The 16,302-nt window shown below is 34.3% G+C and overlaps 1 protein-coding gene across 1 annotated transcript in view; it reads left to right on the top strand.

The window, feature by feature from the left end:
* Positions 1-16,302, top strand: part of GBE1 (1,4-alpha-glucan branching enzyme 1) — a 276,829-nt gene that overhangs the window by 90,511 nt on the left and 170,016 nt on the right. Inside the window, exon 4 of the mRNA XM_055110157.2 lies at positions 3,155-3,270. Coding sequence (XP_054966132.1) covers positions 3,155-3,270 — 116 coding nt within the window. The remainder of the gene's footprint in view (positions 1-3,154; positions 3,271-16,302) is intronic.

Here is a 16,302-nt window from a genome sequence, read left to right as displayed (position 1 = left end):
GAAAAACTGATGGTGGGGTAGCTGAAGAGGGATTTATTTGGAGAGAAAACTGACTAATGGAAAAGTCTTAAATAGTTTCGTACATATATGCTTGCAGACCTTCTTCTTTCTCTCCCATATGAAATCTTTAGTATGCTCTACATAGTTTATGATGGCTAATGTACTGGATTTTTTTGGGTGGGGGTAAATATTGTAAAGATTTTCTAAGTCTTGCTTTAAAGATTTGTGTTTGGCAAGAAAAGAGTACCTGCAGTGAAAGCCAACACCTGAGTTCCCATGAGGAAAGGGGCATTACTAAAATGAAACTCTCGAAGATGCAAAGAAAAAAAGTTTTTTACAGTGTATAATTACAAGTAATCAGCATGTGCTTTGGAGTTTTATATAATTAAACTATTATAAAAGAAAAATGCGACATAGTGAAAGTATTTTTCTTTATCAAATATTAATACTTTGCTTATTTAAATAGTCTTGAAACAATAGTTGATACCAAGCTAAAGAACTAGTTCATCAATTTTCAAAAACTGATATTGGAAACCATTTTCACAGTGCTGAAAACAGCTCTTACAAATAAATCTGCATATCTAAATTTCACATATCATTGAATTTCACTTTCAAAATATCCAAATCTTTTAATAATTTTTTTAGTGGATTCACCATTGTACATTTTCTCATTTATATTGGTCTATTATAACTCAATTTAACCTTTTCTTTATGAGATATGACGAATTTAGAGCACTAAATTTGGTTTGGCATTGAACAGGGCCTGCATTAAGCACGGAGTACATATTTAATGAATGAATGAATGAACTAACGAACTATACCCTGTATTTTCAGTTCTACCTAACCGGGAAAAGATCTGCTGCTTGTCTTAAGTGATTAGCTAAAAAGAAATGCAGGAATCATATAGTGTTCTAGTACCTAGATTTTTATATTCCAAGCTTTTATTATTATTTTTTCTCTAATTATGGACTAAACTCTTTGTTTTGGTGATGGAATGTCACAGCATGTATAGGTGAGATGTATTTGAGGTTTTTAGGTGAAGAGGAGTATAGCAGCACCAAACTTGTAGAGCTGCCCTTGAAGATAAACTGCTGTTAGACATTTTCAGGTTGTCTTCATGATGGAGAATAGGTAACTGTTTAGAAGAACCTTTATTTAAATCTTATTTCTTACTCCTGTTTTACCCCCGGTATTCAGACTGGCTGAGAGAGAAGAGTGAAATATGTAATGGAAGAAAAAATGGCATAAAATGAGTTTCCTGATTATTCCTTTATTATGTCCTTAGTTGAGAATGTAATGTCTTAGCGACCCAGTATATGCCACAAGGCTGCTTGATTTTTTGTTAATGCCATGAAATATTTTAGGCATAAACAAATAGCAAATAATGTAATAAACATCTATGTGTATACAACTCACTTTAACAAAAAATAATACAGATATTATTGAAGCTTCTTGTGTTCCCTTTCTTCTACCCACAGGGAATCACCATAGAATTTGGTATTTCATATTCCTATTTCTGATTTAATATTTTTACTACATACCTATGTATCAATAAGTTTCATATAATGTTTTGATAGTTCTTGATCTTGATATAAATGCTATTCTTCTGTACTCTTTTAAAATTAACTTTTGTGTGTGGGATATTTGCATATGTTGGTACTATAATCCATTCATTTTATACCATTGTATAGCATCCAGTTGTTTAATTATACTACAAGGTTTTACCCATATTGTGGCTGTTGAAATTTTGATAGCTTCCAGTTTTTTGGCTATGACAAAAGATTCTTCAGGGAATAATTTTGAATGCCTTCTTGTGTACATTTAGGAGAATTTCTCTGAACTATTTCCTAGGAGCTGAATTGTCGGGCTGTGGGGTTAAGATATCTTCAATTTTGCATCACATATGATACCAAGTTGTTTTTACCAATGATACCCTCAGCAGCAATGTTTTATATCGTTGCTGACTAGATGATATTTTAAACTTTTAATTTTTGCCAATGTCCTGAGTGCGAAATGATATCTTATTGTTGTTTTAATTTGTGATTGATTAAACAGTGAGCTTGAGTATCATTACATGTTTATTGGCCATTCAAGTGTCCTCTCCTGAATATATTTTTTGTCAATTTTTCTCTTGATTTGTTTTCTTTGTCTCATTGACTTACAATGTTCTTCATGTATTACGGATGCTCTCTCTCTTTTGGTATATTCACTACAAATGTATTCTCCCAATTTATAGCTTGTCTTGTCATTCTATCGATTCATCTATTTATGATGACAAGTTTATAGTTTTAATGGTCAGAATTATCAGTCTTAAAGTTTTATAGTTTTAAAAACATTTTACTTAAAGAACCTTTTATACTCCAATATTGTAAATATATTTCTCTGTATTTTCTTCTAAGCATTTTATGGTTCTGCCTATCATGTATAAGTATTAATCCATGTTCAAATGATTTGGGGACATATTAGTTGGTGGAGATCTATTTTATTTTATTTTCATAAGGATAACCAATTGTTCCAGCACCACTTATTAAATAGTGTGTCCTTTACTCACTGGTTTTTAATGCCTCCCTTATGATACGTTAAGTGTTGTGTGTGTGTCTGCTCTTGTTGGTTTTACTTTCTTCCACGTTCTGCATTACACCTTTTCTTTACTTCCTATACTTTATATAACCTTCTACCTTTCTTGCTTAAGGCATTTCTTTAGATTTTATGTCAGCTCTGTCACACTCTTATGAAATTCAGTAAATGTTATATGATTTTAATGGTTTGTCATTATTTTTCTACCATGGCATGTACATTTGTTTGTTCATAATATGTCTCTTTGTTGATGGTGTTTTCTAAAAAAAGGATCCATCATTTTCTTTTGCATTCTGTTTATTGACAGAAGTATTAGAGTTGAAACCACAACTGAAAATGTTATAGTCTTAATTTAATTATAAAATGCAAAAGCACACTTTAAAATGCATTTTTTATAAATAAATTAAGAATAACCTGCCTTTTCTAAACCAATAGTATTTTGATTAACACTTCAGAAAACAATTATTTTAGACAATTTGATTTTTTGTGCAAGTAAAGCAGTATTTTGTTTTTCTTGAAATTCATTAACTATTAGTCCTATCATGCTGTTGTTAACTGATCTTCTTCATTTTTTTAGATGGTTGGAATCCATTTTCGTACCCATATAAAAAACTGGATTATGGAAAATGGGAGCTGTATATCCCACCAAAGCAGAATAAATCTGTACTCGTGCCTCATGGATCCAAATTAAAGGTACTTTCCTCCCTCCTATTTTTTCTTGAATTTATCATTTTCTTTTTATCTTGTTTGCCAAGTTTGATTTAAACTATTAGAATGTACAACTGATGCATGATAATTGTGGGAGAAACAGTCTAAATGTACAAATAGAGGAAAATTTAGGAGGAAGTCTTGAGTTGAACTGGGTTAGATTAGAATTGTTTGGCTGGTAAGGAACCAAACTTAGTTGTATTATTATCACAAGTTTGGAAACTTTATATAAGAAATGATATATTAAAAGTGATTTTGAGTAATTGTAAAACTTTAGCTTGGGAAACGGAAAGTTTTATGGAAAAATGAAACCTGTCTTCAAATCAGCCAATGTAGAGAGGATTTTTATCTGTAAAGAGGTCAGGTGAAATTGATGTGGGAGGGGATGCTGTGTTGGACGCTCATGCATTTTGGAGACTGCTTCTTCTGCTTCTTCCTCTTTCTGGCCTCTGACATGCTGGTGGTATGGTCTTGTTTATCATATTCTTCTGTGATAAAGCCACCTGAATTAGCCCAGGGGTCTCCCTGTTGGAGGCAGGCTGAGCGTCCTCCACACTCCCTCTGCTTTCGTTGACCATGTGGTTTTGCATTCAAGGTCTGCAGAGCAGTTAGAGTTGGCTGCTCTTGTCTCATCAAGGGATGTCTGAAGGATGGGTTCCAAAGTCTGGATTACAGATTTAAGGCATTTGATTATAAGAGAAGCGATCTAAACCTTTTCACACTTACTTGATTTTACTCCATGGTCATATAATTATATAATATTTACATGTCCCTTGTGTCTTCCTTCCTTAGACATTTACAATGATAAATCCTATGATTGAGTTGTTTTTATTGGTATTTGTTATTTAACAATATTAACTCAGAGTTACTTAAATATATTAAATCAAAATGCACAGTATGTTTATTTTGTAGGTTGTTAAAAATATTTTATAAATAATGAAATTATAAGTGTATGTAAAATTTAATAAGATATTGCCACACATTACAATAGTAAGCAGAGAAGAATATTGTTTGGAATAAGAAGACGTTTAGCAAGAGATGGCAGTCAAGGTTCCTTTTAATCTATAGTGAAAAAGAGAAAAATACTGATAGTATACAATAAGAGGAATTAAAATTTAATATAAATAATCCCCTTTCCATGTCAGTATAAGCTCCATGAGAGCATGGCCTTTGCTGTGTGTGTGTGTGTTTTTTTTTTTCCTACTCCTGTATACTCTCAATTCTTTGAACAGTGCCTGGCAGAGTAGACACTCAAAAGATATTTATTGAGTGTTAAAGCCATTTTGAGACTCAGTCTTTGAAGAAGTAAATCAAATAATTTGATTCTTCGATAGTTTATAAGGGCTAATTTTATAGAAACTGTGGCAAGGCAACTATAATTGTTTTCATTGCTGCTTTAGGTCTTAATGGCTGTTTTTTTAACCTTTATTTTAGGTTCGGAACTTTTTTTGAGAACTGAACTTACTACTTTTTAAAAAGTGTTGCAGGAATTTTTTCTGCCTGTTTCCTTTTTATTTTTTTGAGATAATTGGCAGATTAACTTTACTGAGTTTTTACTTGTTACAATCAATTAACTAAGAGAACTAATCTAAATAGCAAACAGCTCCTTGGCACCAGCTGCAGCTGTGAAATCTCTGAATTCCTTGATTCTGTGACCCTCAAATGTTCTAGTTGAAGCCGAGGAAAGTTCCCAATCATAGTGGAGCTTTGGTTGCAGGGTTACACTACAGTCTATCACCTCATAAGGTTGATTTTTAGCTGCCGAGTTCTATTTATTCATATTTTCACTAGTTCAACAAATATGTGTTGAGTATCTTCTGTGTACCTGGTACTGTAATATGCATAGGGAATCAGAATTTTAAAAATTACTGCCTTTAAGGAAATAATCTAATAAATGAGTTATTTTTAATTTTTATCTGCTCCAATAAGCCTAAGAGCTAGGACACAGTCCACTCAGTAGAAGCAGCTTCCTGTGGAAGTAACTATCAAGCTAAGGAGCTAGGTGTGTGGAAGAGGCAGGATGGGCTGTTTCAAGTTTTTAAATTTGAAAAACAGATTTTCCTTCTTTTGGTGGAGAATCACTATAATAAACATAACTAAATAGGCATAAAGCTCCTTTCCCTCTCAAAGAGGGCTCTGTATGATTATATTATTAAACACTCATTACCTCATTACTAGACCCAGCATCATCTATTAAAAGATAAGAATAAACAGCTCATCGATTTTTTTGCTTTGTTAGCCAAAGTAGGAGGCATGAAAAATACCAACATAAGCAGCTACCACTTACTGAATGTTTCCCATTGACAGCTAACTAATTTACATATATTTTGTCATTGACTCATTACAAGAACTCGATACAGTAAGTACTTTTATTACTGGCTCACCCTACATTCTGCTTTGCCTGAACAGTACCAGTGTATACCTGTTATCTTAATTATTATTATTTTTGATTAATATAGCTTTATTTTCATTTTTTATTTTTATTTTACTTTAAGTTCTGGGATACACATGCAGAGCGTGCAGGTTTGTTACATAGATATACGTGTGCCATGGTGGTTTGCTGTACCTACTGACCCGTTCACTGAGTTCCCTCCCTTCACCCCCACCCCACAACAGGCCCTGGTGTGTGTTGTTCTCCTCCCCGTGTATTCTCATTGTTCAACTCCCATTTATGAGTGAGAACATGCGGTGTGTGGTTTTCTGTTCCTGTGTTAGTTTGCTGAGAATGATGGCTTCCAGCTTCATCTATGTCCCTGCAAAGGATATGATCTCATTTCTTTTTATGGCTGCATAGTATTCCGTGGTGTGTATGTACCACATTTTCTTTATCCAGTTTATCATTGATGGGCATTAGGGTTGGTTCCATGTCTTTGCCATTGTAAATAGTGTTGCAATAAACATATATGACCATGTGTCTTTATAGTAGAATGATTTCCCTGATGAACATCAATGCAAAAGTCCTCAATAAAATACGGGCAAACCGAATCCAGCAGCACATCAGAAAAGCTTATCCATCAAGATCAAGTTAGCTTCATCCCCGGGATGCAAGGCTGGTTCAACATATGCAACTCAACTAATGAGATCCATCACATAAACAGAACCAAGGACAAAAACCACATGATGATCTCAGTAGATGCAGAAAAGACTTTTGATAAAATTCAACATCCCTTCATGTTAAAAACTCTCAATAAAATAAGCATTGATAAACCATACCTAGAAATAATAAGAGCTATTTATGACAAACCCACAACTAATATCATATTGAATGGGCAAAAGCTAGAAGCATTCCCTTTGAAAACTGATACAAGACAAGGATTCCCTCTCTTACCACTCCTATTCAACATAGTATTAGAACTTCTGGCCAGGGCAATCAGGCAAGAGAAAGAAATAAAGGGTATTCAAAAAGGAAGAGAGGAAGTCAAATTGTCTCTGTTTGCAGATGACATGTTTCTATATTTACAAAACCCCATCATCTCAGCCCCAAAACTCCTTTAGCTGATAAGCAACTTCAGTGGAGTCTCAGGATACAAAATCAATGTGCGAAAATCACAAGCATTCCTTTACACCAACAATAGACAAGCAGAGAGCCAAATCATGAATGAACTCCCATTCACAATTGCTACAAAGAGAATAAAATACCTAGAAATACAGCTAACAAGGGATGTGAAGGACCTCTTCAACGAGAGCAACAAACCACTGCTCAAGGAAATAAGAGAATTTTAATAATCATTGTAAGAAATGAGTAGCATTCTGTCTCTAGTTCAGAATAATATTAAATTTTAATTTTCAAATAACAATCAGAAGGTACAAATTTTAGTAGCTGACATCTGTCATCTCTAAACCTATTTTTCAAAATCTAAATACTATAAGTCTTTTGTCACATTTTTATTCTACAATTGAGCTCTCTGTAAAGGAGCTGGAACAGCTTTCATTTTATTATTGTAGATCATGATATTTTTCATAGATTTAACTGTGCTTTTTAGGCAATTAAAATCATAAGGCTAAAATAAACACATAATTTAGAGTTTTTCCTTAAAATTATTTTCTAGATAAGTTCTGTATTTGAGTAGATCATTTATGTGTCACATTGATATGTTTGTGGCAGTGGAGTTATATCTCCCTCTTTTGGAAAGCCAAGGCATGGCATTTTGGTTGAGTTTAAATTGTTCTTTTCAAATTTTCAGTTTACATAGTTTCCTGAACTTACAGATTGAAAAATAATATTTTTCTCTGGAATAGATTTTCCTTTGAAATTTTTTACATTAATAAAAAGTTAAACTTTCATACATATATGCACATGTATATTTCTTTAGATGTGTGGAAAACAACAGGACATTTGACATGTGTTTCAACCCAGGAAAACTTTTTATTTTGATATTTGAAATGCCTTTATTTTTAGTTGAAGAGAGTCAGTTTTACTTTTTCTGTAATTATGCAACATGATTCATAATGTCTGTTTAAAAAATAGGACTTAATTTAAAAAATATGGAAAGAAAAGTAGCCCTTCTTATAATCATTAATGGCCTGGCCCTCCAGGCTACCATCCACTCTTGATAGATTTTATGGTTATTCTTGCTCATCAGTTTTTAGGCATTTGTAAACTGTCCTTGCCCTTGTCCTCTGCCTCCCTGTATTTATATGCTTTTTATTATCATAAAAATATGATTATACTGTGCCTATTAGTCTTCAGTTTGCTGCACCCCTCCTAATATATCATACAAATCTCAAAAGGTACATTATTATGTTAGTTACTTGAAGAATCAAGTCCATACCCATTACTAATAGAGTGATGTCTACAAGGTATAAATTAGCATTTATTCTGGCTAAGCATTCGACTTTGATATGAATATTATAAAAAGAAATAAAATGTATTAATATACTCATTCTAGATCACTCAAGTCTGTTTCTTATAATAGCTAACATAATTTTATAACAATTGTATGCTTTCTTGAGGTATTAAAATCAGGGCTGCACCTTCATTACCACTGCTTAGAAGAACAAAATGTTCGTTTTCTACCCTCCCTGCTTCCTGCATTTGGGTCATAGAAGTGCTCTGAATTTACCCTGTAAATTGTTCAACAATGTTGAGTGTTTTGCGGGATGTGGTTTTTGTTTTTTCTGTGTACTCCTTTGTAACTTTGCCTACAGATTTATAAAGAAGTGCTTGAGATTTAAAATTTAAAATTAACCATTAACATATCCCAAGAAGACCACTTATATGTAATGTAGAAAGAAAATGTTTACAAGAGCTAACAGTAGGTTATTTTAGTTTAACAAGTCTCATGTCTTTTTTTTTTTTTTTTTGAGACGGAGTCTCGCTGTGTACCCCAGGCTGGAGTGCAGTGGCGCAATCTCGGCTCACTGCAAGCTCCGCCTCCCGGGTTCACGCCATTCTCCTGCCTCAGCCTCTCGAGCAGCTGGGACTACAGGCGCCCGCCACCACGCCCGGCTAATTTTTTTTTGTATTTTTAGTAGAGACGGGGTTTCACCGTGTTAGCCAGGATGGTCTCGATCTTCTGAGCTCGTGATCCGCCCGCCTCAGCCTCCCAAAGTGCTGGGATTACAAGCGTGAGCCACCACGCCCGGCCAACAAGTCTCATGTCTAACATCAATCTAGTAATTTTCATTTGTTTAATTTTCATAAATTACTTAAATAACTTATTTAATCAGCATTTCTAAGAGGTTAAAAACACTACTTCAACCTACAGAAATTAAATGGATGTGTAGTATAATATATGTGAATATATGTGTGTATATATAAATGTGTATTACTATTATGAAACACTGTTGCAAACTTCCTTTGAATTAAAAAATTCTCTCAGAATAGGCATTACTTCATATACAAACTAGAATGTAATGAAATAATATAAATTGAAGAATATACAGGTGATGGCTTTTGTTTGTTGCCTTTGTAAATAACAATGCCATTGACATTTGCATACTTATATTAAACAAGGTTTACTCTGTCATTATGCTAAATATAGTTAGTTTGTGATTGCCAATTCTATGTCATTGACTTAAGAAGTCACATTTACAGTCATGTTGAGAGGTTTGAAGTGATAATAATAATGAAATAATAATCCGTAATGTTTTGCACTGGTAATTACAGTTGGTGATTTTTGCAAATATCTGTTCATGTGAATAGAACTATAAGCAATCTCATGAACACATTGTTCTCAGCTGAGCAGCACCTCTTTCCATTTGATCCTGAGACATGAACTCATTTTAAAATTAATAATGAGTTATTATATAAAAATAATTTTAACATCTGAAGAAATTTTGTTGGTTTTCTTTTTCTTTTCAAAATGTTGGGGCGTTTTAGGCCCAGCTGCTCTCAGGTTTGGACATATCTGTACTATTTGTCTTCGTAGTGCTGGCAGGTTTTTTTTTTTTTTTTGACACATTCAAGTTTTCTATTTTTGCCATTTAATTTTCCAGGCTCTGTCATTTCCTTACCATTCTTTAAGCCTTCAATCCAGGTTCTGCCTCCAGCTTTGCTCATGTGAACCTTATTCCACTTGTTCTCTCAAACTTACTTTGATTCCAGACTTTATGATATTCCAGATGTGTTGTGTTCTTCTGAAATGAGGTCCTAGGTTAAGTCAAATTATGTTCTTATTTTTCATAAAAAGAGTACTGCTTCTCATCTTAGTTGAAATACAGATTCCCCCTCCTCTTCATCCTCTCTGCCCCTAGCATTCCTAGGTATTGCCAACTTCTGTGTCTTTTTGCATGATAACTGTAATAAACTCTGCTTATAAAAAATAAATTTTAAAATTTGAATTTTGAAACCAAATGCACGGAGAAAATATTTTTTTTCTATGCACAGCCCTTTTTTATGATTATTTCTCATGAAAAAGCTGATTCCGAATGTGCACATAATTATGTGTAGGAAGGTACAAATGGAAATTATTAGTGTCATGAACTAATTAATGATGACATTGAAATGGGAAAGCTTCCCTTGTCCCCCTCACAGGGCGCGCGATGGGGGTGTGGCTCACTACTTCAGTGCCCCGCTGCTCAAACCTCTGCGAGAACTCACAGACGGGCAGGCTGTGGGGCTCCAACCCCACGGCAGTGCCTAGGGGTGAATGTTTATAGCTCATGAAGCCCCAGTGGGCGTGTGCTACCGTGTGCTTTTAGTTTGCTGTCTATATGCTGCTTGTGTTAACCAGCTCAATTAGACCCTCTACCTTGTCACAAGGACAGAGGGTTTTCTGTATCCCGGGTTCTTGCCTTGGTGTACTGGAAGAATAGGATCACATCTGGGCTTGGAGAATGAGTGCAAGGTTTTATCGAGTGGAAGTAGCTCTCTGCTGATGGCGGAGCTAGTAGGGAGGTGGTTTTCCCCTGGAGTTGGGCCCTTCAGTGGCTCTGGCTCTCCTCAGATTGCCCCGGCCAAACTCTGTCTTGTCCCACCAGTATATGGCCTGCGGGCATGCTGATGTCTGTTAGGGTGCTCTTCAGCTGGCGTGCCCCCTCCGCGTCCTCCTGCCTTCCAGCTGCTTACGCTGATGTGGTCCTCTCGACGTCTGGCCACCTATGTGTCTGCCCGCTGGGGTCTTGGGTTTTTATAGGCCCATGATGGTTCCTGGTGGGCCAGGGTGATATTGGAAAATGCAACATTTGGGCTGGAAGGGCAGGAGTGCTTGTCCTCACCTAGGTCCATGGGAGTGGAGCCCTAGCCAGGGACCCAGCTTTCTCTACCCAGCACTTCCCTTCCCTCTTCTGTATTATTTAAAGGGACCATACTTTTCCCTTCCTAGCACTTCCATATCAGCTCGATAGTTATCTTTGAGTTTTCCACTCTTTGTGACTATGTAGATAATGGATTTTATTAGATTAAGCATCACTCTGCATTCTCAGGCAAAACCAATTGATCCCTATATGATCTACCTCATGTACTTGCTTCTTCCTTCCGTTTCTTATATGAGTTCATTAACCATGTTGAAATCTAGCTGCAAGAGAGGGAGAAAAATGTGATTTTTAAGCTTTCCATGTTCTCTAATACAAGGAAAGAATGCAGAAAGGCAGTTTGACTGACTAAAGAGCCAATATCTGCTACAATTTTAAAATAAGAATTATGTATTGAGAAGAAAAGTATCAAGTTTTAGTAATGGCATTTAAAGTAACATTGGTAACTTTTTCTTTTTTCTTTTTCTTTTTTTTTTTTTACATAACTTAATGTTTGGCAAAATGATTGATGTGATGCATAGTATGGAAATTGCAAAATTTAAAAAATATTGATGGGTTAGAACAACAGGGTATAATCAGAGGCTTGAGTAAATTTACCAGACTCTTTTATGACAGCATTCCCAAGTATAGTGGAAACTTTTTCATAAGTAAATGATGTGAGTTTAAGGACAATCATAGGTATGCTCAGGACCACAAATGGATAAATTTCTGAGCCAGCATGGAAGCCTTCAATGATTTAAGTGAGATTAACTTAAGTTTATAAAGATATTTAAATTTTATTATTTGAGAATAATAAATTAGTAGGAAGGGCCGGTTGTGGTGGCTCACACCTGTAATCCCAGCACTTTGGGAAGCCGAGGCGGGTGGATCACCTGAGGTGGGGAGTTCGAGATCAGCCTGACCAACATAGAGAAAACAGGTCTCTATAAAAATACAAAAATTAGCCGGGTGTGGTGGGGAATGCCTGTAATCCCAGCTACTCGGTAGGTTGAGGCAGGAGAATCGCTTGAACCTGGGAGGTGGAGGTTGCGGTGAGCCGAGATTGTGCCATTGCACTCCAGCCTGGGCAACAAGGGCAAAACTTTGTCTAAAAATAAATAAATAAAATTAAAAAAATAAATAAATTAGTAGGAAGATTAGGCAATGAAGGATTAAATATAATTGTAAATTTTTGTTAAAACGTAAATATATTTAAAATGCAAAGAAGAGATTGAGAGAAATTTTATTGCAAAATATTTATGATTTGCAAAAGTATTATTACCAGGGTTTTAGGAAATATATTCCCTGTAACCTGATGTTTTCTTTCCTTTATGATAATTTATTACTATTATTTTTAAAAAATAAAGATCTATCATTTTGTTACTGGAACACTGGTACTTGTAGCTACTCTGTCTTTTACCTTCTCAGGTCTAGCTTTTATCTCCTAAAGCACTAGACTGCAGGTCACAAAATCTGAATCAAGAACAATTGGTAGGATGGTGGCAGTGGTTAGAAATCAGGCTAGGGCATCTTTAAGATATTCCTCAGGAGTTCCTACTGCTTTTCAGGGTTGAAAACTGCTGTCAAAGATACATATAAAAGCCTAATATTTTCTTACTGAATTAAAGGGGAAAATGTTTGTATTCCAGGCACGTCGGAGTATACAAATCAATCTCAACAAGTGTTTAATGCGACAGGTGGTTGTGGGATACATTTTAGAAAAATAATTATAAAAAGCATTCTTTTTCTCTGTTTTATTTAATGCTTGTACAAATGAATCACCATTATCTAAAAAATTATACTGTCCATAAAATTCTGTTTCCTGATTGATCCCTTAATGTAAACATTGATTCCGTAGATATTTTAAATGTATTAGCAAACTTACTTTTCTTGTATCTGTGTACTGTGAAATATGTTGTATTTTATCATCTTTTTTTCTTTCTTCCTTCAATGTGGGCATAGTATATTTTAAATATAATTATAAAATCTGGAAAATTGAACACTTTCTCACATTTTTCTTTAGAAATACTTTTTTTAAAAAATAAAAATGTTTCATGCTTTTTTCCTCTAAATTATGTAGTCATCCAATTTTTTTTCAAGAGAGCTTTTGTTTGGTATTTGATCTTTTATTGCTGTGCCAGAAAAAGGAAGAAAATTACAGTTTGTGACTGTTTAGGTGGGCATTATTTTTGGTTATGTTTAATAAAAGTATTTGCACTTTGGCCAAGTATACCTTCAAATAATGATGAATAAAGGTATGCCTACAGGAAATAACCTTTTTCTCCTGATAAAGTACATACTATACAATCTCATTCATGATTTAAACATTTACATTTAAGCTGGGTTCTTTTATTGAATATCACAGTTAAGTTTTTGCTAAATGTCAAAATTAATGTTTAACTTTCTTCAATTTAAAGTGTGTGGTTCAGTGTATGTGTGTGTTTTTTTTTGCACTTCAGTATGTTCATCTTTATCCATCCTAATATGTCAGTAGCATTACATTTCCCCACGTGACTAGTGCTCAAATTGAAAATTATATGTTCTCATGAACATACAATTTTTTTTAAACGGTCAGCCATAGGTCACTGCGTCTCATCTTACGAATATTCCCCATGCCTCACTCATTGGTCAGGTGAGTAATTCCCAGACCTGTGCTTTATTGACTGAATTATATTCACTAGTTTATTCAGTAGTTTTCTCTACTTTTCCAGAGGAGTTGTCATATTTAGAGATCAAGCTCAAAGTTTGCTGCCTTGTGCCTTGGCTTTATCTACACAAGATGGGGGCATTTATGTTTAAATATTTAGATATATCTGAACAAGGAAGGATGAAAGTAGCAAGCTTCATTGTGTAGAATCCTATTATTTACCACTGTTTCTTCCCATCATCACTGTTTCCACCTCTAGTGCCTGAGTCCATTATCCAAAGGTGACTCCAATTCTTGACCATCTTTTATAACCTACTGGAATGCTGTTAAAAAAAATCAATTGACAAGAAATTATCCAAATGCATATCTAGTGCTACTTCTCACTGATAGTCATTATCTCTTTCCCATAATACAAACTATTTCATCGCTTTGTTATTTCTTGATGGTTGTATTTACTTTCATCATTGTACATACATATCTATTTCCAGTTCTTTTTCCTCTAATATCACCTATGCCTGGCAAAATACAGTTTTTTGTAGAAGAAAGGAGAGAAAAGAATGATAGTGTTCCAACCTGTGAGACCTTAATTTGTAAAGAATATTTAAAGATTCAAGAGGAATTCATCTCATGATTAACTGTTTATTTAATAGTCATTAACTATATTCTTGGATGTAATAGTCTTAATGTTTATTGAATACGTAATTGTATGTTTTCTTAAAAGATCATATAATTTTTAGAATTATGTATTCTGTGTGTAGTCTTCGGAATTTCTCTAGATTGCTTTTAGGGGTTGAGTTATTTCTTTTTTTTCCCTCCATGCTTTATATTTTAATTGATTGCAATGGCACTTAGAATGATTGCTTAGGGGCCGGGTGCGGTGGCTTATACCTGTCATCACAGCACTTTGAGAGGCCGAGGTGGGCGGATAAGTAGCTCAGGAGTTTGAGACCAACCTGGCCAATATGGTGAAACCCCGTCTCTACTAAAAATACAAAAAAAAAAAAAAAAAATTAGCCGGGCGTGGTGGCTTGCACTTATAGTCCCAGCTACTTGGGAGGCTGAGACAGAAGAATCCCTTGAACCTGGGAGGCGGAGGTTGCAGTGAGGCGAGATCACGCCACTGCACTCCAGCCTGGGTGACAGAATGAGACTGTCTAAAAAAAAATTAAAAAAAATAAAAAAAGAATGATTGCTTAGGAATCATATTTTTTTCTTCAAATGATTGAATTTATCACCACATAGACTTTTGTAATTATACTTAATAAAATATTTTTAAAAGAACTTCAACTCATCCTATGATAGTGCTTCCCCTATCCTATCACTTCTGAAAATACTTCTTAGATTTTTTTTTATTGGCTTTATACCAGATTATAACTCTGTTTACTTAATAGAATTCTAACCTTCACTGCACATGGATGAGTCTCTTTGAAGCACACTCTTTCAGTAATGAAAACTCACTCATTTTTTCCCCTTTTCATAGTCTTTTTCTTTTATTACGATATTGATCTTTCAATATCTTGGATGTTTAAATCCCATATTTTTGTATCATGTGTAATTCATTTGTTTTCTAGTCTAAGACACCTAATCAATCTTTACATGATTACAACATCTCAGCATTGTTCCTTTTCTTTTCACTTCGGAGTGGTTATTCTCACTTGTTCAGGGATATCGTTTTCAATGTCTGCTTCCTAAATCTCAAATAATCCCTTTGGACTTTGTCTTTTTGTAGTGACCTCACTTTGTAAGGTTTTTGTTCAGGTAATGTACTTGAAATGAAGCAAACACTTTATTAGTCCTACTTAGTTGTTTCTTTATTTCTTTAAAGATTTGCCTCAGTAGAAAAGCAGAGAAAGAAAAACATATTACAATTGTAATACTCCTTAACTAGGCTAGAAGATAGGGGAACTAGGGTATAAACCTTGGGGGATAATACTCCTTTTTATAGGTGCAGAAGCTTCTGTCTCTCTAAATCGTTCTCAGTCAGGACCTGATTTCAGAAGTGACTACTCACCTTTATTTACTTTCACAATATTCTGCAGTTTCTTCTTTCTCATGTGTAAGTATTACAGAAATGAGATTGTAATATATTTATAATTCTCTAATTCGTGTTGTCAGGGACAAAGAAGCTATTTGTATTATACCTCAAAAATAGTCTTTTTTTTGTTCTATACATTGGTGTCTGTTATCCCAAAGTTTTGTATAAACTGGTCTGACACTCATTTGTACCACATTACAGATTTATTTTTCATAGCTAATATACTCAGTCTTTTCCTTTAATGAAGTTTTAAAATTATGATTTGTAAGTATTTATTTTTGTTAGAGAAACCCTTTCTCCTATTCAAGCTGTTGCTATGGATTCAACCTTGGAAAGGTTTCTTGTTTTTTATTAAAGAAAAAAATACATTGTGATGGCATGTTTTAAAATAAGAAATCTAAAATAATGGTACCTAGTGAAATTTGATCTATAGGTTATTGCTTTAGAAGTTTAACTAATTTCTATTCTTTTTTAGTTAAGCTACTAGCCAGGGTATCTTCTTTTCTCCTGTATAGTGTCCAGTCTTGCATAATATAAGAGCTCAGGGGCATAATCTAATCATTTAATCTCTCTCTATCCACCTCTCTCAATTCCTGAACATTGTAGATGTAAAGAGCCTCACAAGGATGGTTTTATATGCATATGTCTTATATAAGTTTAT

Source organism: Pan paniscus, chromosome 2 (genome assembly GCF_029289425.2).
Source record: "Pan paniscus chromosome 2, NHGRI_mPanPan1-v2.0_pri, whole genome shotgun sequence".
In the NCBI taxonomy this organism is placed as follows: Eukaryota; Metazoa; Chordata; class Mammalia; order Primates; family Hominidae; genus Pan; species Pan paniscus.
Note: the sequence above shows the minus strand (reverse complement) of the source record. Positions and strands in the feature narration are given on the sequence as shown.